This window comes from Myxocyprinus asiaticus, chromosome 22, assembly GCF_019703515.2.
Source record: "Myxocyprinus asiaticus isolate MX2 ecotype Aquarium Trade chromosome 22, UBuf_Myxa_2, whole genome shotgun sequence".
Lineage (NCBI taxonomy): Eukaryota > Metazoa > Chordata > Actinopteri > Cypriniformes > Catostomidae > Myxocyprinus > Myxocyprinus asiaticus.
In genome coordinates this window covers 19980837-20008255 of record NC_059365.1, presented here as the reverse complement: position 1 = coordinate 20008255, position 27419 = coordinate 19980837, and the positions used below count along the sequence as shown (strand labels likewise).

The window sequence follows — 27419 nt, the reverse complement described above, 5'->3', positions numbered from 1 at the left end:
TACATTAGCAAAGTAAATAATAAATAACATGTCCTATGCTAAATGTAAAAAAAAAAAAAAAAAATAAAAATAAAAAATCTAATTATGTATATGACAGCAGGTACATTCAGGCCACTTATTTGAAGTTTTATGAGGTATTTCCGTCTAGTGCATAATAATATCAAAATGCATCATATTTCAGGTGTTGGAGCAATTCACCGATGATGATTAATAACCTTTAAAGGGGCATTCAGTAGTTCTCTAGCTAGTGTTAGCATTGCTCTTTGTGTACTTTAAGTACAGATACGACAGTGGTGTTAGACGCTGTACTGCCATCTGTCAATGTGGATAAGCATGACTGCCCCCGCCAGCTTTAGAATACCATTTGCATCTGTAAAATGTTGGAGTTTGATGTAATTTCTTAAGTTATTTATTACTACTGTAATATAATAACTTTGCCTAAAAACAAACACCAGAATTCAAGCGAACAGACTTCTACAGTTAAGGACAGATTATTATTGTCCCTCATATTAGTAATCTTTGGAGACTGTCTATGTTTCACGTTATTTCTAAAGACAATTATTACCTTTATTAGAGAACTGCTTAGCATAAAATAAACCTCAATTATCTAGTGATACAGAATGTCATGGTAAAGGAAAGATTAGAGTAGTTTTTGATGATCAAATTTAGCATGTCCATGAATACTGTATTTGAAGAACTTGTTTTGTTTCCAAGCAAACCAATGTCATGGTTTACTCAAAATCCACAACAATCGCTGTGCCAAGCTACTAAAGGAATGAAGATGTGTGCCATTTCATAGAGGTGGAGGTAGATGGGCCCCCCTTACTATAGCTGTGATAACAAAGAAAATAAAATTACAAATTGTTTTCCGGTTGCGTTTGTAAACTGAGCTGAAAACTGTCCATTACTAACATACGTTGACTACACACATAATTTGAAAAGGTCTGAGGGAAACTTGTATGAGTTTTCTGTAAATTCCACTGATACTATTTTAGAGAGTGGTCTAAACAATGAATAATTTCTTAACTGTCCAACAAAAAAGAAGCAACATCGGCATCACTACTCAGGTTTTTCTCCATCATCAAACCTTTCCTCCTTGTGTATGCCGTACCGATGTTTACTCTAGTTTTTGTCTTTGCCGGTCTTTCTGTCTTGCTTCTGACCTTTTTCGTTTCTTCGGCAGTACAGCTACTGAATCTCCTGTTGTCTCTGCTTCTAAAGCATGATAATAAGTATGATCTATTGTATTATTTTGCTCTTCACGTCACCAGACAACACTGCGCTAAGCATAGACACGTGTATCTACATAGGCGGCAGCCAATGAGCGTGAGGATTCTCTTCTTTGATGTTTAGTGAAACAGCAGACTGTCATTTCAACATGGTGAAACACGTTGAAGGGGTGACCCGCACCATGTATTAATAAAAACACTTTTTATAGAATACTATTATGAGTACAGTTTTCATCTCATGTGAGTGTACACCATTCAGATCACTCTTCACAAAAACACAATTCATTTGTTAACGTGTAAAACTTTTTCAATTAGCCGCAAATTACTGAATGCATCTTTAATTCAGCCTGACAGGCTCGTTCAGCCAATGCGTTAAATACTGATGCATGATCAACAGCTATAAATGTTTCTATTATTAATATGAATCTGTATTCTGCATTATTTTTTATTAAATATACTGGTTTGTCCTTATTACAATGGTATTACTTAACTGTTTTTAACCTATATATGTGAGAAACTCGCAGCACATGAGCCAACCTCCGTCTGTATTGTGAAACTGCACTTGTCAAAAACACATCAAGACACATCGAGCTGATATCATGTACTCGTAATAATGGACACCCCAAATCAAATCAAATCCCTTTATTGTCACTCAACCATATACACAAGTGTAACAGTGGGTGAAAGTCTTGGGTGCGGTTCCAAGCAACATAGCAGTATGACAATTACAATAAACATCTGATTTACACATAACACAGTTTACACATCTTGTTACACAATACAATATACACCTAATAATATACAGTATACACAAAATAAGAAGACTGTATACAATAAAAATACACTGCACCCCCCTCCATGTAATCAGTGGAAATAAATATGAAGTGTTGTGCTGACATTCAGCTGTCGGATGATAGTCATTTGCCAGTGTGTTATTAAGTGAAGTATAAAATGTGGGTCCAGTCTGAGGCTAATAAAGTGCAGTGCTGATATACACTATATTGCCAAAAGTATTCGCTCACCCATCCAAATAATTGAATTCAGGTGTTCCAATCACTTCCATGGCCACAGGTGTATAAAATGAAGCACCTAGGCATGCAGACTGCTTCTACAACATTTGTGAAAGAATGGGCTGCTCTCAGGAGCTCAGTGAATTCCAGCGTGGTACTGTGATAGGATGCCACCTGTGCAACAAGTCCAGTCGTGAAATTTCCTCGCTACTAAATATTCCACAGTCAACTGTGAGTGGTATTATAACAAAGTGGAAGCGATTGGGAATGACAGCAACTCAGCCATGAAGTGGTAGGCCACGTAAAATGACAGAGCGGGGTCAGTGGATGCTGAGGCGCATAGTGCACAGAGGTCGCCAACTTTCTGCAGAGTCAATCGCTACAGACCTCCAAAGTTCATGTGGCCTTCAGATTAGCTCAAGAACAGTGCATAGAGAGCTTCATGGAATGGGTTTCCATGGCCGAGCAGCTGCATCCAAGCCATACATCACCAAGTGCAATGCAAAGCGTCGGATGCAGTGGTGTAAAGCACGCCGCCACTGGACTCTAGAGCAGTGGAGACGTGTTCTCTGGAGTGACGAATCATGCTTCTCCATCTGGCAATCTGATGGACGAGTCTGGGTTTGGCGGTTGCCAGGAGAATGGTACTTCTCTGACTGCATTGTGCCAACTGTGAAGTTTGGTGGAGGGGGGATTATGGTGTGGGGTTGTTTTTCAGGAGCTGGGCTTGGCCCCTTAGTTCCAGTGAAAGGAACTCTGAATGCTTCAGCATACCAAGAGATTTTGGACAATTCCATGCTCCCAACTTTGTGGGAACAGTTTGGGGATGGCCCCTTCCTGTTCCAACGTGACTGTGCACCAGTGCACAAAGCAAGGTCCATAAAGACATGGATGAGCGAGTTTGGTGTGGAAGAACTTGACTGGCCTGCACAGAGTCCTGACCTCAACCCGATAGAGCACCTTTGGGATGAATTAGAGCGAAGACTGCGAGCCAGGCCTTCTCGTCCAACATCAGTGTCTGACCTCACAAATGCGCTTCTGGAAGAATGCTCAAAAATTCCCATAAACACACTCTTAAACCTTGTGGAAATCCTTCCCAGAAGAGTTGAAGCTGTTATAGCTGCAAAGGGTGGGCCAACGTCATATTAAACCCTATGGATTAAGAATGGGATGTCACTTAAATTCATATGCGTCTAAAGGCAGATGAGCGAATACTTTTGGCAATATAGTGTATGTATTGTGAGGGATCAAGAGTTCAAAAGTCTGATTGCTTGGGGGAAGAAGCTGTCATAAAGTCGGCTGGTGCGGGTCCTGATGCCGCAATACCTGCCTGATGGTAGCAGTGAGAACAGCCCATGGCTTGGGTGGCTGGAGTCTCTGATGATCCTCCGAGCTTTTTTCACACACCTGGTATATATGTCCTGCATGGAGGGAAGCTCAACTCCGATGATGTATCTGGCAGTTCGCAACACCCTTTGAAGGGCTTTGCGGTTGAGGGTGGTGCCGTACCAGGCGGTGATGCAGCCAGTCAGGATGCTCTTTACAGTGCTGGTGTAGAACCGTGTGAGGATGTGGTGGTTCATTCCAAACATGCATATTTTGTTCCACATTTTTTCATATTTTGCCCTGGATAAACTTGTTCAGCTGTTTTCCACTGAGGTGACAAGATGTCAGTCGCAACAGATGTTTAACTGATGGTTTTATTTGCTCACGTCACTTACATCGTCAGCGAGCATCATAAAATCAGTTCATTGGTGAGGAGGCAAGAGGCCGTTTTTTGAATGAATGTCTATGGAGGAGATGCTGTAGTGTACTAAATAAACTGCTTTTGTTGGGAAACAGCTCATCACTTAAAGGAATATTCCGGGTTCAAGTTAAGCTCAATCGACAGCATTTGTGGCATAATGTTGATTGCCACAAAATTTTATTTTGAATCATCCCTGTCCTTCCTTTTCTTTTAAAAAAGCAAAAAATTTAAGTCACAATTAGGCACTTACAATGGAAGTGAATGGGGCCAATTTTTGGCTGGTTTAAAGACAGAAATGTGAAACTTATAATTTTATAAAAGCACTTACATTCATTCTTCTGTTAAAACTTGTGAATTATTTGAGCAGAGAAGTTGTTAAAATTGTCATTTTTACAGTCATTTTAGGGTTTGTTGACTATTGTCATGGCAACAAAGTTGTAAACTGGGCTATAAATTTACACAGAAAAGTTACGTGATTTTATCACACTAAAATCATGTTTACACACATATTGTTTGCATTGTGGCAGTACTTTTGTATTATAACATTTAAAAATGGGCCCTCATTTACTTCCAATGTAAGTGACTGGAACCCAGATTTTTGCTTTAAAAGAAAAGAAAGAAAAGGGAGAAAATGACGGACAAGTCAATATAATTTTTTTTAATAATAATTTTCCTTTAATGAATTGACCGCCTGTCTGCTAATCTTCGACATGCTTTACAGTAAACAATCCTTTTGGTGTGAACATTCTGTGGTGATTACTACGATAAAATTTCTGTTTTATCCACCTTTTTCCTGAACGCGGACGTGTTCCACGATTCGACTGTTTTCAATTTCCGGTCTCCAGTGTTTTCTCTCACATCGGCGTATGTTGTAAGCGGGCAGTGTAATGTTTAAGGTATTACATTTGTAAAAATGGTCAAAAAACATGCTGATCCTTCACAGAGTACAGTTTTTTTTTTTTAATAGACAGTGCCTCACCTGAGTGTGTAGATGACTTGAAGTTATGGTCCGATGGTTACGTTGATATCATTAATTATTCTGAGTTGTTATGACAGCCAACACTGCACAAGTTGAGGCTGAAATTAATTTTTACACCAAGTAACACTTCAGTGAGACCAACAACAACTTCAGTGGTTGTTGGTCTCCTCTGGGTAGCTCGTTTTGGCAGTTTTTAATTGGCGTCTCGAGACCAGAAACACAAAACAGGCAAGTAGAATCATCATGACGCCGCCCAGTGGTTGCTCAGGAAAACTGTGGATAAGCGAAGACACGGAAATTTTACGACAGGTAGATGTCAGTTTACGGCTCACATTATTCATTTATTCCGCAAACATCCGCAAACGTTGATTTACTGTCGTAATACGCTAGTTAACCGTTACGCTCTCTCCTATGATAGAGCCGCGGAGGTTGTTATCTAAGTAAATAAAAGAATCTCTGATCTTTCGGCCAAACAGGTTACGTTTGCCAAACGACAACCAAATAAACAGTTACTTCAGGTATATTTACTGGGATCACTTATGTCCCACGGCATTCCCGCATTTGCTAGTAAGTTTAAAATTAGCTTTCGCAGCTCAAATAAAAAAAAGCAGTGTTTTTCCATGATGTTTCACAGTCATTAATAAACTCCATGACTATATTTTTTCCACAACTCGCATGTTGTCATTGGTGAAAGATCAGTAAGACCCTGTTACTATAGACCGCCCTCCAGTTTCACATGCTTTCCCTCAAAAGTTCCCAACGTACGAGCCGGAGGCAGTTAACGGGAAGCAACGGTGCTTCACGCGCTCTCAGTACTTCCACAAACCGCATCTCCTGTCAAGTGGAGTAACTTCTGTTCGCCGCTTTAATATTTGTATTTTCTAAAGAAACAATCGTCACTGTAGAAAAATCACAGCACGACTTTAAAGTTCGGTCGGAGACGACTAGAAAGTGACAGCTAAAGAGGATTTTTAAGGCGTTATTGTTTTTTGCGAAGTCGACGAAACGTATTTTACACATACATAGGAAGTTTATGCTGGATTTATAGCGCAAGTTTTTCTTCAACTGCTACAGTTTGCACATCATGGTCCATAAATATGGTAAGTGCCGTCAGAGTAACTTTAATCGTTGAGGTTGACAGTTATGACAGTGACGTTGAGTTATCTACTGTAATAATAATGATCTGTGTCCGTTTTTAGTTATTTTAAACTCTTTCTCGATGAATACATGTGGATTTTTCAAGTGGGATTTTCTTGGAAACTCCCATGGGGAACAGGAAGTATTAGTCTGGAGTTTAATTATGTAACCTTTCTCCCAAAACTGCGCTGTTCCTTCCAGAAGCTCAGTGATGGCAAGTGTAGAGTAAGGAGACACCCTGTCACTATTTGACACATCACAAACTGTGATGTTTAATCACATCTCTTCTCACTGAAACAAAGTATTTTGTGGTAAAGTAAATATACCAGAAAATATTAAGTACTTTCTACATTGAATAAATTAATTTAAGAGTGATCTTGAAATTATTAAGTAAATTCTACATTTGTACTCAATTCAAATATGTAAAAATTAATGCACTAGATTGTTTGCTATCTTTACACAGTGCTGGGTAGATTACTTCTGAATTGTAATTGGGTACTGATTACAAATTAAATAACTAAATTTGATAACAGTAACGTAATCTCACAGATTACATTTTTTAGGGTAATCAAATCAGATTATTTTTGGATTACTTCTGGATTACTTCCAACCTAACTCTTTTATTTGATATCACTTGCAGTAGAATAGTCTTGTACCATTTTAACTTAAAAATACAAAGAGGAAGGAAAATATATTCCATTCTTTTTTTGCTAACAAAAAGAGCCTCGCAAATATAGCTCCTTATGACATTGTTATGAACAATTATGAACAATTTACTGCCGTTGCCTAATTAACATGTAATCGTGTAATCCATAAAAAAGTAACTCTAGTCAGATTACAGGTATTTAAAAATGTAATTTAATCCAATTTCAAGGATTTGATATTTGTAATCTGATTACGTAATCCTGATTACATGTAATCCGTTATTAGCGAGCACTGTCTTAACAGTGCAACATCGTGTATCAATCCTAAAATAGAAGACTGTCATATTTATTTACTAACTTGAGTAAATTGGACTAAACTTTTCGAAACTGGTGTTCCCAACATGCACTGGTCTTGAATAATTAATGAGCTTGCATGGTTGCACTGTTTGCAAGTTGATTTACGCCATTTTTATTGTTTACTTTGTTGCTACCTTTGGTAACTTCTTGTTTTATGACGTCTGAAGTTAATTTTCTACGCAAAATTACCCGTTTATGATAAAAAAAATAAAATAATAATAATAATAAAAAAATCTGTTGATTGTTACAGTCATCTTGTTTTGTGCATCATGTGTTCAGGTCTGTGTGCACAGCTCTGGATCTTGTTTCTATTACCATTAAAACAAGATGATGTTGTCTAATAGACCAGTGGTTCTCAACCAGGGGACCGGGACCCACTATGGGACCTCAGCACACTTCCAAGGGGGCCTCAAGTTGACTTAAAATGTATTTAAAATAAGAAATATTAAAATAATTAAAATAATTCAACTTAATTAAAATGCTAAAAAATACTTTAAGATGTATGCCTACAAATTATGAACAGACTCTTTCTGAAACCTATAGAATCAAAAATTATCCATGATTAATTATTTTAATCAGGCACGTCTAGTTCGGGCAAGGGGGCCTTCAAACATGGTCTTGGACAGTGGGGGGCCTTGAGAACCACTTTAAAAGTTTACATTGCATGCATTAAGTTTCCATGTGGAAGGCTTCTGTGTGTCATGTGTTACATGAGTAAATACATTAAAAAAGCAGTGATATGCTAGTACTTATTTCAATGCTACATTGCTTGAGTAAAATGTACAAAGAGTGAGTAAAATGTACTTGAAACAGAGTATCACAAAGTAAACTGTACTTTAGAATTTCAAATTAAAGCCACATAGAATTGTGTATAGCCTTTAATTGAAAACATGGTCTGTTAAATATACTAGCAATTTTTGCGTGGAAATTGTTTCCTAGGTTGTTGTTTTTTTTTGTTTTGTTTTTTAAGTAGACCCCACTCCAGATTTTTTTTAAAAAATAGTGTAACCACCTCTTCCATTAAAACAGCACCTGAAGCATGCAGAAATCAAATATACAAAATATCAACCATCTGGTATCTACTTTACTTGGCTAGCAACCCACTTTTCAAGCAAAACATTTAGCAAAAATAAGTTTGTTAGGTTTTAAATAAAACAATTGAACCAACATAAACATTGGAATCATTATTATATTGTTAATTGTCATAAAACTATTTATATATACTATTAAAATTAAGGCAAAAGTATTTGGACACTTTCTGATTGTCAAACTCTGTAGAACATGGCCATTAAAGGAATAGTTCACCCCAAAATGAAAATTCTCTCATTAATCACTTACCCTGATGCCATCCCAAATGTGTATGACTGTCTTTCTTCAGCAGAACACAAATTAAGATTTTTAGAAGAAGATAAAGCTCTGTCAGGTCCTTATAATAGAAGTACATGGGTGCCAGCACTTTGACAGTCCAAATTCCGAGAATTCGGAAGCAGCGCTTATTTACAACAGAAGAATGAACAGCATCAGAGCCCTGGACGGAAGTGCCGATTTAAAGTTAAAAACTTTTTAATTATTGACTTGTTTCTTACATAAACCTATCGATTCACTTCAGAAGACATTCACTGATTGACTGGAGTCGCATGGATTACTTTAATGCTGCCTAAATGTGACTTTTGAAAGTGCTGGCACCCTTGTACATCCATTATAAGGACCTGACAAAGCTCTATCTTCAAAAACTCTTCATTTGTGTTCTGCTGAAGAAAGACAGTCATACACATCTGAGATGGCATCAGGGTAAGTAAATAATGAGAGAATTTTCATATTTGGGAGAACTATTCCTTTAATGTTGTGAATTACACCTGTAGTGCTTGGACACCTGTTAGCATTTGAGGGGAACTGAATTCATACATCAACTAAAATGACTTTGGAACCTACTGGTTAAAAGTAGTTGCAAAATTTACATGTCTGCATTTTAAGTGTCCAAATACTTTTTGAGGCTACTGACTCTCTTAAGTCTGTTGTTTAATACAAAAAAATAACCCACGACAGTACATGTAGTCTACTGAACAACATTGTGTGCTCTAAAGGCTAAATTATTCATTTATTTTTATCTGTTTGCTTAAAAAATTGTATTAGACTGTCCTGGTTTAGTTGAACATCTGGCTACACACCTCTTCAAGGGGTTCTTATAATTACAGGCAAGTAATGTCAGCTTTTAAGTATCTAACACAGTGCAATAGAAAATCATTTTTAATTACTGTAGACATACTGTACAATTTGAACTTTCAAAAAGGAGAATTCAGGTAATGAACAGTAGTAATTAAAATGTGTTTGGAATTTAAGAGAATACTAATAGTAAGTCGATGCAAATCCCTTATAATTGATGCTGTCTTGATTTCAGATACAAAAAGAGCAGTTGGGCTACTGAAAGAGTACCAGGCAAGTCTGACCAGTCCAGAAGAGCAGGCTCTCAAGACCAGTGTGGAAAAGGTCTCTAGCATCTTTGGTAGCCAGCTTTTCCAGGCTCTGCTGGGTGAGGTTTGTTTCTGTGTAAACTGAAATGGCTCTTAAAACAAATAATAATTAACTTTCATTATTTAGGCCTGTACCGCTTGATACCACCACATTCCATTCTGAGCTAAATGTTTCAAGACTAATGTTAAAATAATAGTTCACCCAAAAATGAAAATTCAGTTATCATTTATTTAGAATATCTCAGCTTTGTAGGTCAATACAATGCAAGTGAATGGTGATCAGACCTTTGAAGCTCCAAAAATCAAGCATGAAGGTAATCCATAAAACTCCAGTGGTTTAATCAATGTCTTCTGAAGCGATCCAATTGGTTTTGAGTGAAAACAGACCAAAATATAACTCCTTTTTCACTGTACATCATTGGCGATCATGATTTCAAGCTTGTTTACTCTTCCTTTTGCGGCATCTAGCGCTCTGAGCATTTGTCAAGCATTAGGAAGTGTAATCGAGCTTAAAATCATGATTATGCCAAGAGACTGCAATGGCAAGATGGTTCAGTAAAGCATGAGTTAAATGTTAGTCTGTTCTCACCCAAAACCAACTGAATCGCTTCAAAAGACCTTGATTTAACCACTGGAGTCTGTATGGATTACTTTTATGCAGTCTTTATCTCCTTTTTTGGAGGTTTAAAGGCCCGATCACTATTCACTTGCATTATATGGACCTACAGAGCTGAAATATTCTTCTAAAAACCTTAGTTTGTGTTCAGCAGAAGAAAGAAAGTCATACACATCTGGGATGGCATGAGTGTGAGTAAATGAGGAGAGAATTTTCATTTTTGGGTGAACTATCCCTTTAAGTCTTGTTAAAGTTTACTGAAAATTATGAAGCACTTGTGATATTTTTCTAAATGCTACATTTAGTCTTTTTCCCTGTGGATCGGCTGTCTCAAAGACCTGCTGTACCATAACAATGGCTTTAGGATATAATATTTCCAACCAATAAATTAACACATTACTGACACTACCTTACATATTAATTTGCATCGCTCTGTGAGTTAGTTATTTTGTTCTGCGCAAGAGAAAAAAGAAACTCTCATTGGTTTGAGTGACATTAACCGATTTTTTAATTTATTCAATTAAGCCACATGAAAAGATTCTTTCAGTATAACAACAAAAGGTTTCCTGTGTTGCCCCTTACCCTGTGTTTAATACAATATTTAATACGGGTCCTCACTGTTGTCTCCAATGGCCTATTTTGGCTCTTTGCATAGATAAGAGATTTTGACTAATACACAAAATGCTTAACATTGTTTGTCCCACCAGACTAGCTTTTCACAACAATTCAGACTTTACCAACCCCAGCTGATAAACCAATGTTGTGAATATATCCTGTCAGCTGGTATCAGCTATGTTTTACCTCTTTGAAAAAGCTTTTTTTTTGTTTTGTTTTTGCTGCCAATGATGTCTAACTAGCAGAATAAGGAATGGACAAAAAAATCCTAAAACATATTGCTAATAATTTTGTGGTGTCATAAGATAAACAACATGTAATAGATACAGTAACACTGTCATGCCAGATTGTGCATCTTTTTCCTCTTAACTAAAAAATAACTTCCTTATTTTTAGTTTGCGTTTTGGAAAGGAAACAAATTAGTCCCATTATGAAATGGTTGAGTGGTTATCTTAATTACCAGGCCCAGGCTTTAATGAGGCCTGACTGCTGCTACCGCTGTGATGCAGAAGAGTACTACCACAGGGGCTGTGACCAAGTCATGGGGTTGTGTTGCCATGGGAGTGTAGCGAGGACAGGGACAGGTTTCCCCTGATGTTAACTGGGTCTTCTCAAAAGATGTAAGGCACAAAAGACTTACTGCGTACAGAAGTACCTTGTGTATGTGTAAAGCATTCTTGTACTTCTATGGATAGTTGGCATAGGAAATCACATAATTAACTCAAGGTATTGATGCATAGTTGCACACATGCAATTTTTGATAATCCTTATGATTCAGAAATGAATGAATTTTTTTGGTCAGAAAGCATTTAGAGTCATTTTAGTCTGCATTTATTCTTCTGTCTGGCGTCGTTTTCCAACTATGTTTGTTATCAGAGCAAAACTAAAACAAAACAATTTGCGATATTGTCTAAAATGTAATTAACTTGTTTATTGAACTGTTGTATAAAAGCAAAATCACACTTGCATTCATGCTGTTTCACTGAATATCAGCTCTCTTATTGTGTCATATAACTTAATTATGTCTCTGGTGCTACAGTAAGTTATTATAACTACAGTAAGTACAGTTAATTAGGGCCTGAGCACCGATGTTGCGAGGACCCTATTGTTCTTCTAGGCGTTTATTATTTTTTCCCCAAATGAATCTCATTTTTGAGGGCCTAAACATACTCAAAAACTCATGAAACTTTACACATGCATCAGAAGTGGCGAAAATGTACATCTGATATGGGTTTCAGAATTAGGTGTGGCAAAATGGCTCGATAGCGCCACCTAAAAACTTTCAACGATGTGCGGTTTACGCTACGTTTCACCTACACATACGACAATCGGTACACATGTGTAACATGCCAATACCTACAAAAAAGTATCTTGGACCCATGCCCTAAACTCAACAAGAAGTCATCCATTTAGATTTTTCTCTTCAATTTTTGCTCAGTTTTTGCCATTTCCAGGCCTCGTGCTTTAACGAAATCCTCCTAGAGATTTCATCAGATCTACTTCATATTTGGTTATTCATATTGGTGATGCTAAATTGCGAAGCTTTTGAGTTTTCACTGCACGGCGTGGCCGTAACAGTCTGACAAATTTTGATGTTTTGCCATGAAACAGGAAGTTGTTATAACTCATACATACAATGTCCATTCTGCCCCAAACTTCACATGTTTGATTATAGTCCCGGCCTGAATACATCTATGTGCCAATATTCAGTTATAGTCATAGCGCCACCTACTGGCAACAGCCAATTCCTGGTCTTGTACTTTAACAAACTCCTCCCAGAGATTTAATCAGATCAACATTATATTTAGTCAGTCTTAATCTAAAGGCCTTGGTGATGTTAAATTGCGAAGCTTTTGAGTTTTCGTTGAAGGACGTGTCCGTGGCGGCCTGACAAAATTCAAAATGAAATGAGTCACATTTTTGAGGCTTAAACATGCTTGAAAACTCATGAAACTTTGCACACATCTCAGAAGTGGGGAAAATTTACATCTGATAGTGGTTTTAGAATTAATTGTGGCAAAATGGCTCGATAGCGGCACCTACAAAATTTAAACGAAGCAGCCCTCACGCCACGTTTCACCTACACGTAAGAAAATCAGTATGCATATGTAACATGTCAACATGTACAAAAAAGTCTCTTAGAATCATATCCTAAACCCAACAGGAAGTCAGCCATTGTGATTTTTCTCTTCAATTTTTGCTCAGTTTTTGCCATTTCCAGGCCTCGTACTTTAACGAACTCCTACTAAAGATTAAATCAGATCAACATCATATTCGGTCAGTCTATTCTAATGGCCTTGGCGATGCTAAATTGCGAAGCTTTTGAGTTTTCTTTGAACGGCGTGTCCATGGCGGCCTGACAAATTTGATGTTTCGCCATGAAACAGGAAGTTATAACTCAAACATAAAATGTCCAATCTGCTCCAAACTTTACATGTTTTATAAGAGTCCCGGCCTGAACACTTCTATTTGCCAATATTCAGTTATAGTCATAGCGCCACTTACTGGCAACAGGAAAGGACATGTTTTACACTGTGATACACTCTTAACAACATTTAAGTGCTAAAAAATGCTAAAACAATTGGAGTGACATTCCCCTGGCACAGCAGCCCCAACGTGCACCAGGGTGCGAGGGCCCTTTCATCACTGCTTGCAGCTTTAATTTATATTATTTTTTTCATAGTAAGCTTTGTTATTTAAGGCTAAAGGGTGATTTTTGTAAAGAAATATGGTGCAAATCTCCATGCCTTCAGATGTATGTGCTTCTATATGCCTCTAATAAAACTGTCCCACTACAGCAGTCCAAACTCTCTAAATTAATCCCAATTTGTATCAGCCACAAGAGTTCCAGTCCTAAACTGGCATATCACAGTAAACAGATAAGGATTCCACACATTCCAGAAAGAGGCCAGATCATTAGCAGGAATGTGGGCTAATATGTAGGTAGATTGATTAACAAAAGGTTCATGGCCGCAGTGCTGTACTCCTTTCTGCCCTCAGGCCAGATTAGTCAGAGTAATGCTCTGAGGACAGCCCATTTAGTCTCGCAGGTACTGAGGAGAGGGGTCACATGAGGCATGAAGCTGCTAGCAACATGTGGCTTTAATCTTCTCTCCAGCCTCTTGGGTGCTGGCCAGAGTTTAAAAAAGGGAATTCAATATGAATTCTAGCATTATATCTAGCTTTTGGTAAGTGTGCTCAAGAACTGGATCAACTGCATTTAATATACAGTAATATTGGATGAATGAGGTCTACATTCAAAATACAGTTCTATGTTAGATGGAATTTGTTCTATTAGTAAAATCCTGGTGTGTCCCTGAGAGCAAACCCAAAATGTTAAAAAGTGTTAGGGATGTTTCTTTGTGCATACAGTGGGGTCCAAAAGTCTGAGACAACACGGACAATTGTCATTTTTCTTTTAAACCTGGAAATAAACAAAGTTTTGTCTGTAATTTTAATGGTAAAAGACTGTAAAAATGCTATAGTAAAAATACGTTAATTGGTTAACGGGTAGTTACATTATAATATATTTAAAAAGACAATACATGTAATTTAACGGTAAAATTATGTTGTTGATTTTACTGTATAATTAACAGTATAATAAAATGTATATTATGTTTAACAAGAGAGTACATGTATTTTTTATGGTAGATTATTATTATTATTATTATTATTTAATTTTATCCCCTTTTCTCCCCAATTTTGGAATGTCCAATTCCTACTACTTACTAGGTCCTCATGGTGGCGCTGTTACTCACCTCAATCCGGGTGGCGGAGGACAACTCTCAGTTGCCTCCGCTTCTGAGACCGTCAATCTGCGCATCTTATCACGTGGTTCGCTGTGTGTGACGCGGAGACTCACAGCATGTGGAGACTCATGCTACTCTCCGCAATCCACGCACAACTTACCACACGCCGCATTGAGAGCGAGAATCCCTAATCGTGACCACGAGGAGGTTACCCCATGTGACTCTACCCTCCCTAGCAACCGGGCCAATTTGGTTGCTTAAGAGACCTGGCTGGAGTCACTCAGCACACCCTGGGTTTGAACTCGTGACTCCAGGGGTGGTAGTCAGCGTCAATACTCGCTGAGCTACCCAGGCCCCAACGGTAAATTATTGTTAAAATTACGGTAAAAAAATAAATAAAATAATCATACGTTCCCAGAATTCCCTGCGTGACCCATCGCATTTCATTATATTTTATGGGAATAGTTATGTTTCTTCTTATTTTTAATATCACTTATCTACATTGTTCACTATTTTTTATGTAGTTTAGTTAATGTTTATTGCATTATTTTAATTTCACATTTGTTACCCTGATGGTGTTTAGTGTTTGTCTGAGTGACACTGAGCACTGTCTCTACATGTTTATTGGTCATTGCTCTTGGAAAGGCCACTATTGATGAACTTCATGTCATCATGTGCCTTTCAGTAATTACTACGGTGAGTAGCAATACATTATAAAGTGAAAAGCAGATTTTTACAGTTTCCAAGGTTAAAATATGAAGTTTATATCATTTAATAATATAAACAGTAATGCACCATAAAATATACAGGCATCAAAATTACATCACGTAAAGCATTAAGTGTGGTTACCATATTTTTTACGGTGAATTTCTGGCAACCACAGCTGCCAGTTTTTTACTGTAATTTTTGAGAAAATGTAAAATAAAAAAATGTAAAATTAAGAAAAAATATTTAAGATTCTGCACTATTTCTAGGTTGCTAAGCAAATGTGAGAAAACGCTGACCATGTTAACTACTGTACTTTGTACAAAAGGTAAGATATTCTTGCTTTCATTGAAGCACAAAAGATGCTATTTGGAACATTCTCAAATCATGCTGGGGTAACATGGATCATCAGGTTTTGCACAAACCTTTGTGCATGCTGTCATTAAAGGAAAAGGGATATTACAAATATTATAGAACAAAATACCAGTATTTTACATTTTTTACATTTTGCTCAAATTGTCATGCTGATAATATAATTTGTAATGAAAACTTTCCCTTAAATTAGAAAAATTTAAAATTTTGGACACCACTGTATAGTCAGATGGCCCCTAGAAATGTATTCATCAGTCAATAAACTTATTCACACAATTAAGTGGTCTAAAACACTAATTTTCAAAAGCTCCAGGAAAGTCAGCACACTGTTGCGCCAAAAAAATTCAATGAGCTCACCACAGAAATTAACAAACGTGACGTTTCAAGCTACATGCTCCTCATCAGACTAAATTCACACTCACAAACACACCCATATATACACCTGTGTATACTATCACATGACCCTAAAACAATCTGAATATATAAACAACCATACATATAGTATAAATATACCTAAACAAACATCTAATACAACAATCACATCAATTTATAGTATATGTTTATATAAACATATATAAATAAATAAATAATACAATAAATAAAATAAAATTATAAAAATAAATATTGAACAATATTACAATTATTTACCATTAGTTTATTAAAATCAGTGATACAATGGCTAAAACATCAGGTGAAAATACCATCATACTACCATGTAAACACTAGAAACAGGTAAATACAAGTGTCAGAGTTAACTCAAATGATTAGACAAATACACAAATCAGAACAGTCCCAGATTAGAATCTTAAAATCTTACAGTACCCACAGTCTTAAGAGTTCAGGTCTGAGACAAAAAAAGGGACGTATATCAAAGTCCTCATTAAGGACTCTTATAAAGTATAGAGTAAATATCCAGATAAAGTATTTAGAGTAAATATCCAGAATGCCTCTCTTTTAAGTAATTGTGTATTAACATCACCCCCTCTCCGATGTGGTTTAACTTCAGTACCGTATATCTAAGAGAAGAAACTGGATGATGGCTGAAATGATTAGTCGACGTTATAAAAATAAAAAATTGTCAACAAATTTTCGATGTCGAATAGTCGTTTGATCTCATTTAACGTAAAATGAGATCACATTAAACTCTAATGATGGTGCGCGAGAGCAGCACTGCAGTTTGCGCCTGACTGAGGAGAGGAAGAAAACAGCTCACAGACTCAATCCAAACTTTCCAACAAGCTTCATGTGATGTAGATTGCAAAGTATGAGGGAATAATACAAAAATACAAATAAGTAAATACAGAAGCACTCTTGTTGTGGAGTAAGTGGAGCTGGAGCTGCCGCTCCGCTGATGCAAAACTTGCGTGTCGAGCGTCTTTAAAAGAAACATCCCGGCATTACATCTTTAATGCAGTAATATTTAATGCATTATAGCTTTATTAAAGTTCACATAATAAGGAAGCTGGTCATGTAAATAACTACAAACTCCGAAACTGGCATTTCTCTGTGTGGTCGGCGCCTCTTCTATGAGTTGCGCGAATGTCCCGATCTAAGGAGGAGAGATTGAAACTGCACCTGGCTGAGGCACACTCTGTCACGGGACGCTCATCCCTCGAATGTGCACGCTTAATGCAGCTAGATTATAACGTGATGGCTCGCGACTTATTGAATCATAATATATGTGTCACTGTGTGTTTATTATCGTGAAGAAAATTGGCAATACGCAGCTTTATTAATAAGAGAGAGTTTGTTTTTTTGTGAGTTAAAGATGGATTGAAGTGAACAAAAAGGTGAGAGAGTAGTCTTCTCCCCATTATACACTGCAACAAAATATATTTTTGTTTTGGCTTGTTTCCCAATATAAATATCTAAAACTCCTTTAAAACAATGTACATTTACTTTAGAAGCTATATCTGAGAATGTTGAGTATAATATTAAAAACACAAATATTTAAAAATATCTAAAAATCCTTTAAAAAAAAAAAGAAAAAAAAAAAGATGCATTCACCTGAGAAGCAGCATATAAGGTATTTAGACTTGCTTTTAGAGGATAGATCTTGAATATAAGTATATTTTGTTTTTACTACACTCACAGAAGTATAACCATGTGAAGAAATACATTTATATGAAGATACATTCTCTTAAAGCAAGTCTAAATATTTTATATATTGCTTCTCAAGTAAATGTATCTTGTTTTAATAATATTTAGACAATTTTAAATGGAAAAAAAAAGACAAAAACACTTGATAACAATATGATTTTTTGCAGTAAATTGTTTTTACTGAATTAAACTTAAGTATTTTTTCCATCAATTCAGTGAATGTCATTTAGAGGTACTTTTAAAAGATGATTTTGTCCTCTTTATTGTTAGCAAACACGTTTAATACAACATTTTAAGTCGGGCACAAGCTGAATAGTCGGTTAAGAGCTAATGATTAATTGTTGCAATAACTGCCGAATAGTCAAATAATCATTCTAATAATCTTTAGATTAGTCCATTATCAAAATAATCATTGCAGCTCTAGTGCTGAAGTGAAATGTGTCACCACAGACCTCTTTGGATCGTGATTTCTAAAAGAACTTCTATGTTCTGAAATTTTTATCTTAAGAGATCTACTTGTCTTACCAATGTAAGATAAACCACAAGGACACTGGAGCATATATATGATGTTTGTAGTCTTACACAATATCATGCCCTTGATCCTACATGACTTTCCCATATGAGGATGGTTAAAAGTTTTTGTTTTGTAAATAAAGTTGCACTGCTGGCAACTACCACACTGATAGTTACCAGAAGGCAACTTGCTCAAAAAATGGGAAGCAGATGTAGTTGGTGGCAGGTCAGCCCTAATTACCATTTCACGCAGATTAGGGGGTCTTTTATATAATATACGAGGGGAGCTGCTAAAACAATTCTTTAAGGGATGGATCACTATCAATAATATACCAATGATTCTTCAGAATAAACTCAATTTGTTTGGTGAGAGGAGAATACTGTATATAACAACTAACCCTCGTATCTGTAGATTTTAAAGTTATTTTATTAAGGCACTCACGTTGGGACATATTCTTGAAGCGATTAGCTGATGACGTAATCCACTTTTCAGCATAAGACCTCTGCCTGAACCGCTGTATCAAGTCAGAAGCTTGCAATTTGTTATCATGATCTGAACTACAGATCCTTCGAATTCAGTTAAACTGAGAAGTAGGAAGTGACCGTTTTAAAGGGACAGGATTATATGAAGTCCCATGCAAAATACAATTTCAGTCTGAAGTTTTCAATATAGACTAGTCATTAGTCCGTTTTGGCCTCTAATCACATAAACATCCAGAAAATTCATTTTCTGTTGGTCAAACTCCATTGTGAACTTCAAATCACTACTGTTAGCATTCACAAATGAGTGAAATTCCAACAGTTGTGATTCAGTACCACTCCAAATGAAAAATATGTAATCGATATACCTTTTCCACACCTTAATGAACTGAAAGAAGATGACTGATTGAATATGACTTTCTGTTCAAACAAACCACAAAATAAAGAGGCAAAACTCTGCGCCATCTTAGAACCCATACTCACTCCAGATATTTGTAAATAAAAGTCAGAGCCAAAAAGAAAATAGTTGTATGTCAACACCAGTTTAAGTAATTCCACCAAACAAGGAGAACTAGGTTCATTGTTATTGCACTGATTCAAGAAAAAGTCTGTTGATTTAAGGCCTCCCTCAAATGGTGTATAAGGATTCAATGTCCATAGTAACCAAAAAGGTAAAGGAGGAAGTTGAGTGGACAGTATAGTATTAACAAAATCCATCTTATCTCTAGTATATGATGGAAGAGATGTTACAAGAGGTTGAAGAAAATAGTCAAAAAAAGCAGAGATCTTTTCAGTCAGAGAACCAATGGCAGCAAGAATTGGCCTGCCTGGAGGTGTGTAAATGTAAGTCTTATGAATTTTGGGGAGCATATATAAAACTGCCGTTACAGGTTACTCAACACACATAAAATAATATTCAGCCTTATTAATTTCACCTAGATCCAAAAATTATTTCAGATTTTGATGGACATGATTTTTAAACTCATTTGTAGGATTACTGCTCAATTTCTGGTAAAATATGGTGTTACTTAATTGTCTCTGAATCTCTTTATCATAGACAGTACGATAAAGAATTTTGTCAGCACTCTGAATTACTATAGATGTGTCAGACTTAAGAGCCTCAAGTTCCAATCGTTGGGCTTTAGTTAAATTATCTGACAATTTATATTGTCTCTTTTGTTTCAGAAGTGATGTAAAGTCTTGTTCCACCAATCTACAATAAGTATCAAGGGAAGCATTTCTGTGTTTAGGTGGAATAAATGAAGATTTACCTTTGAAAGGAGTAATAGTATGTGCATTTTGACTTACAGAAAGTCCCAGACTACTGGAGGTATCTGTCACTGGAAAGTCTGCCTGATGGTCAGGATCCACTGATGGTTGACTAGTGCAAATCAGTGTCCGATCACAAAAGAATTCTTTGAGTCTAAAATTCTGAAAAAACTTCTGTAAATCCACAAAGGTGTTGAATTAATTACAATGTCTGGTAGGTACAAAAGACAGTCCTTTACCAAGGGCAGATAGACCAACATCTGAGATGTGTTTGCTAGACAAATTGATAACATTCAATTCTTCTTCATCCTGTGAGTTGCATATGGTTCTCTTAGTCTGATGAAGAGCATGTAGCTCTAAACATCACGTTTGTTCATTTCTGTGGTGAGCTCATGAAATTTTTTTAGGAGCAACAGTGTGCTGACTTTCCTGGAGTTTTTGTGGATGTACGTTTTTGGTCATGCACCTGTATTCATTATATTGTTTGGATGTGCATGCTTTCTATGACTTTCAAAACACTAATTTGACATCTAAGAAATAATGATTATTGAATATATTGGGTTGGGACAATGAGGTTTGTAACAATTCTGCAAAGTGATGCCCTGTGAGAGGGAGGAAGATTTGACTGTGGGCTTGTTTGGTTGTCTGCATGATGGCACAATTTCGAACAAAGGTTTCCCTAACTGCACACTCATCCCTTTGTTCCCAAACACACAAACAGACTAGGCCTCTCACAGGTTTTGTGCCCAAATGTGACCCCGATATCAAGGGAGGGCTGTTTGCATTGCTGTGAAACGCAGAATTCCCTAGTGCTTCCCAAGTTTGAAGTTTGAAGGTGTTTTTAAAGATTTCCTGTTTCAGTGGCATGCCCAAAGTCAAAGGCTTATAACTAAAAAAAAACAAAACAAGGAGGATCAAGTGTTTGGTGTCATTTTAAAGAAAACTTTTCACAATTTTCAATGATATAGATTATGATCAATTCTGAGACCTGTTTTTTTTTTTCTTCTTTTTTTTTTCTGATTTGACAATATACATCTCAGGGTGTAAATAATGTAGCTCCGAAAACTGCTTTTGTTTTATTCCCAATCATGTAAACTGTAACTGAGTACAATTTTGTGTTGATACGACAAAGCAATCAAAAGTTACAGCATTACAAAAATAATTTATCCTATTGTCCAGAAATGTCTCTATGTGTCTAAAAGCCTCCCCAAACAAATAAAGCATAATAATTGTACATAAGAACTAATTACACATGCAAATACAGCAATGACTAAAGGTATGCTCTCTCTCCAAATTATGCAGGCATGAGTAACGAGATCTCATTCAGTTCCATTCTGTGTCATTTGAGCTATCATTGAGCGTGTGCCATGTACTTGGCACCATCTCCTGGTTGCCATATGTAATTAGAGTGAATGATCCTCTCTGCCCATATTTGGAAGACTTCCACCTCTGGTTGCAGCGATCTGAATCCTAATACAATTGGTTTAGCGTTCCATAACGCTGGGCAACATACTACATAATTTCTGATAAAGTCATCTGATCCAGGAAAGGTAACCTGTTTTTAGCCAGATAGCACATTATGAGCAGTGTGCACATTGTGCTTCCTGTGGATTATTATTTTATGTTTTGTTTATTTTTTAAGAAGTTGTAAGCGAAAGTGCGGCATATGAGCAACACCTGTTTACATGTAACATGTACTGTGTCAATGACATGCTTAGCTATTTCTTGCTATATTTTCGTTTGTGAGCAAAAAAATAGGCCAGTTGTATTCTACTCTTTAAGATCTCTTTCAACGACATATGGCACACCACTATTTGATCAGTTTTATTACAACAATAACATATTACAATAATATGTGCAGTGCAAAATTATTTATAAATTATCAAAACTGAACACTTCTGATTTATCCTCAAATTCAGTTTTGGTCATAAGCTTTAAGTCAAGACTGTAGTTATTAATATTTTAATAAAAAAATTCACACTGGCATGCTGGAGCTTAAAAGGTTAATATTATATCACTCTGTAGCTCAAGACTGGTTGCCTACTGAAGCTAAGCAGGGCTGAGCCTGGTCAGTACCTGGATGGGAGACCTCCTGGGAAAACTTAAGGTTGCTGCTGGAAGAGGTATTAGGGTGTCCAGCAGGTGGTGCTCACCCTGCGGACTGTGTAGGTCCTAATGCCCCAGTATAGTGATGGGGACACTATACTGTAAAAAGGCACCGTCCTCCGGATGAGACGTTAAACTGAGGTCCTGACTCTCTGTGGTCATTAAAAAACCCAGGACACTTCTCGAAAAGAGTAGGGGTGTAACCCCGGTGTCTTGGCCAAATTGCCCCCATTGGCCCTTATCAGTCATGGCTTCCTAATAATCCCCATCCATTAATTGGCTCTATCACTCCACTCTCTCCCCTCCACCAATAGCTAGTGTGTGGTGAGAGTACTGGTGCACTATGGCTGCCGTCGCATCATCCAGGTGGATGCTGCACACTGGTGGTGGTTGAGGTGAGTCCCCAGTTCACTGTGTAAAGTGCTTTGAGTGTAGTATCAGAAAAGCGCTATATAAATGTAACGTTCATTCATTCATTCATTCACTCTCATTATAGTCTTAATTTTTTTGTTCCTCCTAGACAGTTTACAAATACTTTAACAAGGGTTCCTGCTCTCACTTCACAACGAGTGTATTCTCACAAGCACATTCTAACATCACAGACATGTTTGAATAATAACTCAGAAAAGTTTCAGATTCTGTGTATGTGAGCAACTGGTTCATGTGCCAAGTGTTAAAACACAGTTTTTAACATTTAAAGTATGTCTACTTAATGCTAAAAGTGAAATGGGGTATTGAGTCCAGTGTAAAGAAAAGCAGATTTGCAAAAATTATTCTGTGTAGAGGCCCATGTAGTTAGTCGAGCAGTTTGTGTTTTTTGTTCAGTGGCCAGGAATTTATGTGGTCTTTTAGGATTTACTTAGCTTTGGGAACATTCTGCTGGAAAGTTTTTTAGGACATTTTTTTATTTTTTTATTTATTTCACCATGACTTTGTCCGACATAAATGCCCCTGTATATATCAAAAGGACATTAACATGTTTCAGTATTTTGAAAGGTTTATACACAGCAGTGAAAAACAATTTTTAATGAAAAAAGTGTGTTAGAAATGTATCCTTTAGATACAGACAAGTGATTTATCTCTGACCTTAAGAATTGAATTGAATGATCATAGATGTTACTTGCTCAGTGCTCGTTTTAGGGAAAAGGTGCCTTCATACATTTTCAAAGACATTCAAGACAGCTTTACTAAGCAAGGAGGTGTTTCCATCCGACACACTTATACATTTTTTTTCATCATACAGCTGAATGTTTTATAATTATGCACCATTTAGCGGAATGCTCTGTGCTGAAGTTTACTTTCCCTGTCACTGTCTTTGTTTCTTCCACCACCCCCCCCAACTCTCTCTCATCTGGCTTTGGCCAGCCAGGCAATGAAACTACTTCCCACACACTGTTCTCCTCCCACTCAAACAAGCTCACACAGACACGGCCATGATGAGTCACATAGCCCCATTCTTCTACTGTCTTTCTCGCTGCACCCCAGTGGGAATCCATTACTGCCCCTAACAGCCATCAACCAACCAACCCCCCACCCCACACACACGTACACCGTCCACATGCGCCACAAGTCCAAGTTCACTCTCTGTACCTCTAAAAAAAAAAAAAAGACTTTCATTTCACTCTAGCTCTTTCTTCTTTCGTCTTTAAAAGGACTCGCTTCTTTTTCTTCCAGTGTAAAGGGGACCGAGAGTGTGTTATGCTTCAAAGGCGCAGCGAGGTAACAAACATCTAATTATGTTATTAGTGCAGGCTGTTGGCCAGTGTGGGAGTGTAGGTGACATCAGCAGTATTGTCTCCCTCTATTCTCATCAGCTGGCCACCCCTCTGTTGCCGACCACAGGCCACAGGCAGTTAGTGACCTGAGAGGTAATGAGGTAAGATGTATAGAGGTTAGAAAGGGTGGAGTGAAAAAACAAATTAGTCTTGTTTGAAGTGGGAAAGATAGATGAGCAGAGGAGGGTTTGGAGATGGTTTGGGTTATGGGGCATACAAAAGAGGTGGAGAATAGCATCCGCTGTATAACAGGTTATTTAAAATAACCTGAGAGAACAACATGGTCTGAAAAGAGTGCTTAGAGTGCTTTTGCCACCCTTCACTTTTAAACATTGCTATTTACATTCATGCTCTTGGCAGATGCTTTTGCAACTTACAAGAATGCACATACAGTGGGTTCCAGAAGTCTCAGATCAAAAGCTTCTATTTTGGATTTTTCTAATTTAATACTACATTTTCTTTTTATTAGAAATTATATTATCAGCCCAATAATTTAAGTGAAAAGTTTAATTGAAAATTTAATATGAGTTTCAGAATTTTTAAGAATTCGGTAAGCCCCCCTTTTGCTTAAATGACAACATGTACTCAAGGTCCATAAATTTGTGAAAAACCTGAAGATCCATGCCCATTTAATCCCACCGGTTACAACTGTGACCGAAATTTAGTTTGAATTTTGAAGGGTCTAAAAAGAGTCATTGATGTATTTTACAAATTGTTGTCAATTTTAAATGACAGTGCAGACTGTCTTGATTTCATGTGACAATTTTTACAAATAGTGCAAATAGTCACATGACTAGAGGCATTTAATTCCACTATTCTCCTCTAAAGGTTTTGTCTGTGTCAAAACTCCAAAAATGGAAGCAAATAAAACCTGTCATGATACATTAACTACTATATTTTGTACATATAATGTTTAAAGGGTCTGTTATTGGTTTATTTATAAGATTGTTCAGCCTCAAATAAATCATGCTCACAGGACAAGTAAACATGTAACTGGTCACAGTTATGACCGGTGGGAAAATACAGAGAACCAATTTTGAATAGGCAACTGATTGACTCCCATTATAAAATTGCAGATTTCAAAGTATTATTAGAATAAATAAAACAAACAAAAAGTAAAAATAAATATGCAGTTATTCTTGGTTTGTCATTCCCTTTTTCCCCACAATTGCTTGATAGAAAAAAAATTCAATTGTTACTTTATTGTTTGCAATTTTTTATTGGAAACAATGAAGTGTATCACACTTACTCTGTATTTTCCCACAATTGTGACCAATAATAAATCTCATAATTTCACTAACTTTAATTTGATTTTTTTTAGAAAAGGCATACAGTTTCTTTCATTGGGCTATCCAAGGATTAAAATAAATGTGCCCACTCAGCTGGGAAAAATTCAGCCTTACATGTCTCAAATTTGTTATTACTGAAGTGATCTAGTTCAGAATCGTAAAATTTTTTTCTCCATTTTACACCAAAAACCCTGTCAAAGCCCTAAAACTTTGTGAATTTCAGGTTCATGAAATTAAAATATGTTCCATGGGATCTCAGATTTTAGACCGCAGAATATTGTGCACAGGGAAGCTATTAAAGATCTTTTCATCTGCTGTGAGAGCTCCACAGATTTGTATTTTACTATGAACAATGGACATGTCCTTAGGTATACACTCTATACTGCAATAACCTCTGTGATGCCCCCATTCTAACTTGTTGTTTGACTCAAGTTGTCTCAGCAAGGTTGTATTAGTTTCTTTCTGAATAGCTCCCTCAGTTCTGCAATAGTGTGTACTGATGATACACAATTTTAACATGCCGTTCCTATTTTTATTGCTCCCAATTGTTCCAGTTTGTACAAGTGTAAACTGCTTACAGCATTTTTGCGTGATCCTCATCACCAAAGTCACTGTTACTCCTGCTAATGTCTGCATTCACTGTTCTATCATCAGTGAGTCATGGTAAAAGCCTCTCTTAGTAAGTGTGATTGTGTTGGCTCTCTAAACCCACTATGGACAGGAATTTTAGGCCGCTGGATGATATTTATAGAGACCCACAATAGTGGTACCGATGCTCAAGTTGAGCCAAAAGTTTTTGACCTTGCTCACTTGACTTGTAAAGATTGTGCACCTGTGCATTTTGGCATGGCTTGAAGACTTATTAATATATTGTTGTGTTGTGGACCATTGAAGACCCCAATGGATTGATGAGAGCAGTTTTTTGCTCTGTGTTGACATATTTGCCATTGAAATGGGATGTTTTGGTGGGAAACATCAAAGGCCTCATCCTGTTTAAAAAAAAAAAAAATAGACTTTAGTTTCACAATAACCACAAACCATGATTTGCTGCTGGAATGAGAGACATTCTCATTCTTATGTAGTGGATTCGCTAACGCTCTCAAAGAACTCAAGCCAGGGACAACAGATCAGGATCAGTTCATCTCTTTAATTCTGCAAAAACATGGGACACTTCCTCAACAGGAATGATTGGTGCATGTCCATTTCTCGCCTTGCACTATGCACAATATCAACGGGGGAGAGAAAGAGAGAAAAACATGCATCTTGCCTCATCTGCATTCACCAGCGAACCGAGGCTGACGTAACTCCCGCGCCAATAGGAAACTAAAGTGCACCGCTGATTAGTGCCCCACCTGAATTGAACACCCATTGTTTTGTTCCCAACATAAATAAAATGAATTGCCCAAATATTTCTTTTGAGTGACATAAATAAAAATAAATAAAAAGTATTTTACCGAAGAGGTTTTGGGAAGTTCACAAAAAAAATTATTCTCTTAAGGTATTTTATCTCAACGAACACCAACAGGAAAGTATATTTAATATTTAACCCAGTTACATTCATACAGTATATACTTAAGGAAACATTTTTTTGTAAAAATTTAGGAGGAGGCTTAAACTAGCATATAATGTACATACTACAGTAGATGACCTCAAAGGATAGAAAACACACACAGACTAAAATCCACAAAATGGTTGATTTCATGGGGTCCTGAGAATTGTAATGCTGGCATCATTAACACCATAAACTCACTTTATTTTATTTAGAATCTTATCCAGTAACACAGTGGCAACAATGTGCACAAGTTTGCTTTCAATATATAATCAGTTGTATTACATATTTCAGTCTTAAAAAAAACAAAAAAAAACTACTTCATTTAAATGCATTACCGCAATAACATCACTATTCCATTATTCTCAGATATTCAGGAATGCTACGAGATAACCCTGCAAATGAATGCAGCACAAAATGGAGTTAAAGAGAGCAGCCCTGAGGACACATGGGAGGTAAGAGCCCTAGAGAAAGGGCAGCTTTGTTTTATTAATTAACCATAACATTGCTTTACAGAGAAACAAATATAGAAAAGATAAGTGAAAAAGAGGGAAATGGAAAAAATTAAGGAGATTGAGTTCGGAAGTTACAGACATTACAGAGCATTAGTCATTTCTAGAAAGCACTGCAGTGATAACACGACTCTTCATCAGTGGGCTGAGTGATGATGTCACCAAGACCTTTTCGTTACAAGTGTTTGCAGTCAC

The 27419-nt window shown here is 36.8% G+C and overlaps 1 protein-coding gene across 1 annotated transcript in view; it reads left to right on the top strand.

The window, feature by feature from the left end:
• Positions 1 to 5716: 5716 nt before the first annotated feature.
• Positions 5717 to 27419, top strand: part of LOC127413268 (disks large homolog 3-like) — a 154250-nt gene continuing 132547 nt past the window's right edge. The window contains exons 1-3 of the mRNA XM_051650250.1: positions 5717 to 6065; positions 9502 to 9633; positions 27082 to 27167. Coding sequence (XP_051506210.1) covers positions 6050 to 6065; positions 9502 to 9633; positions 27082 to 27167 — 234 coding nt within the window. The 5' untranslated portion in view covers positions 5717 to 6049. The remainder of the gene's footprint in view (positions 6066 to 9501; positions 9634 to 27081; positions 27168 to 27419) is intronic.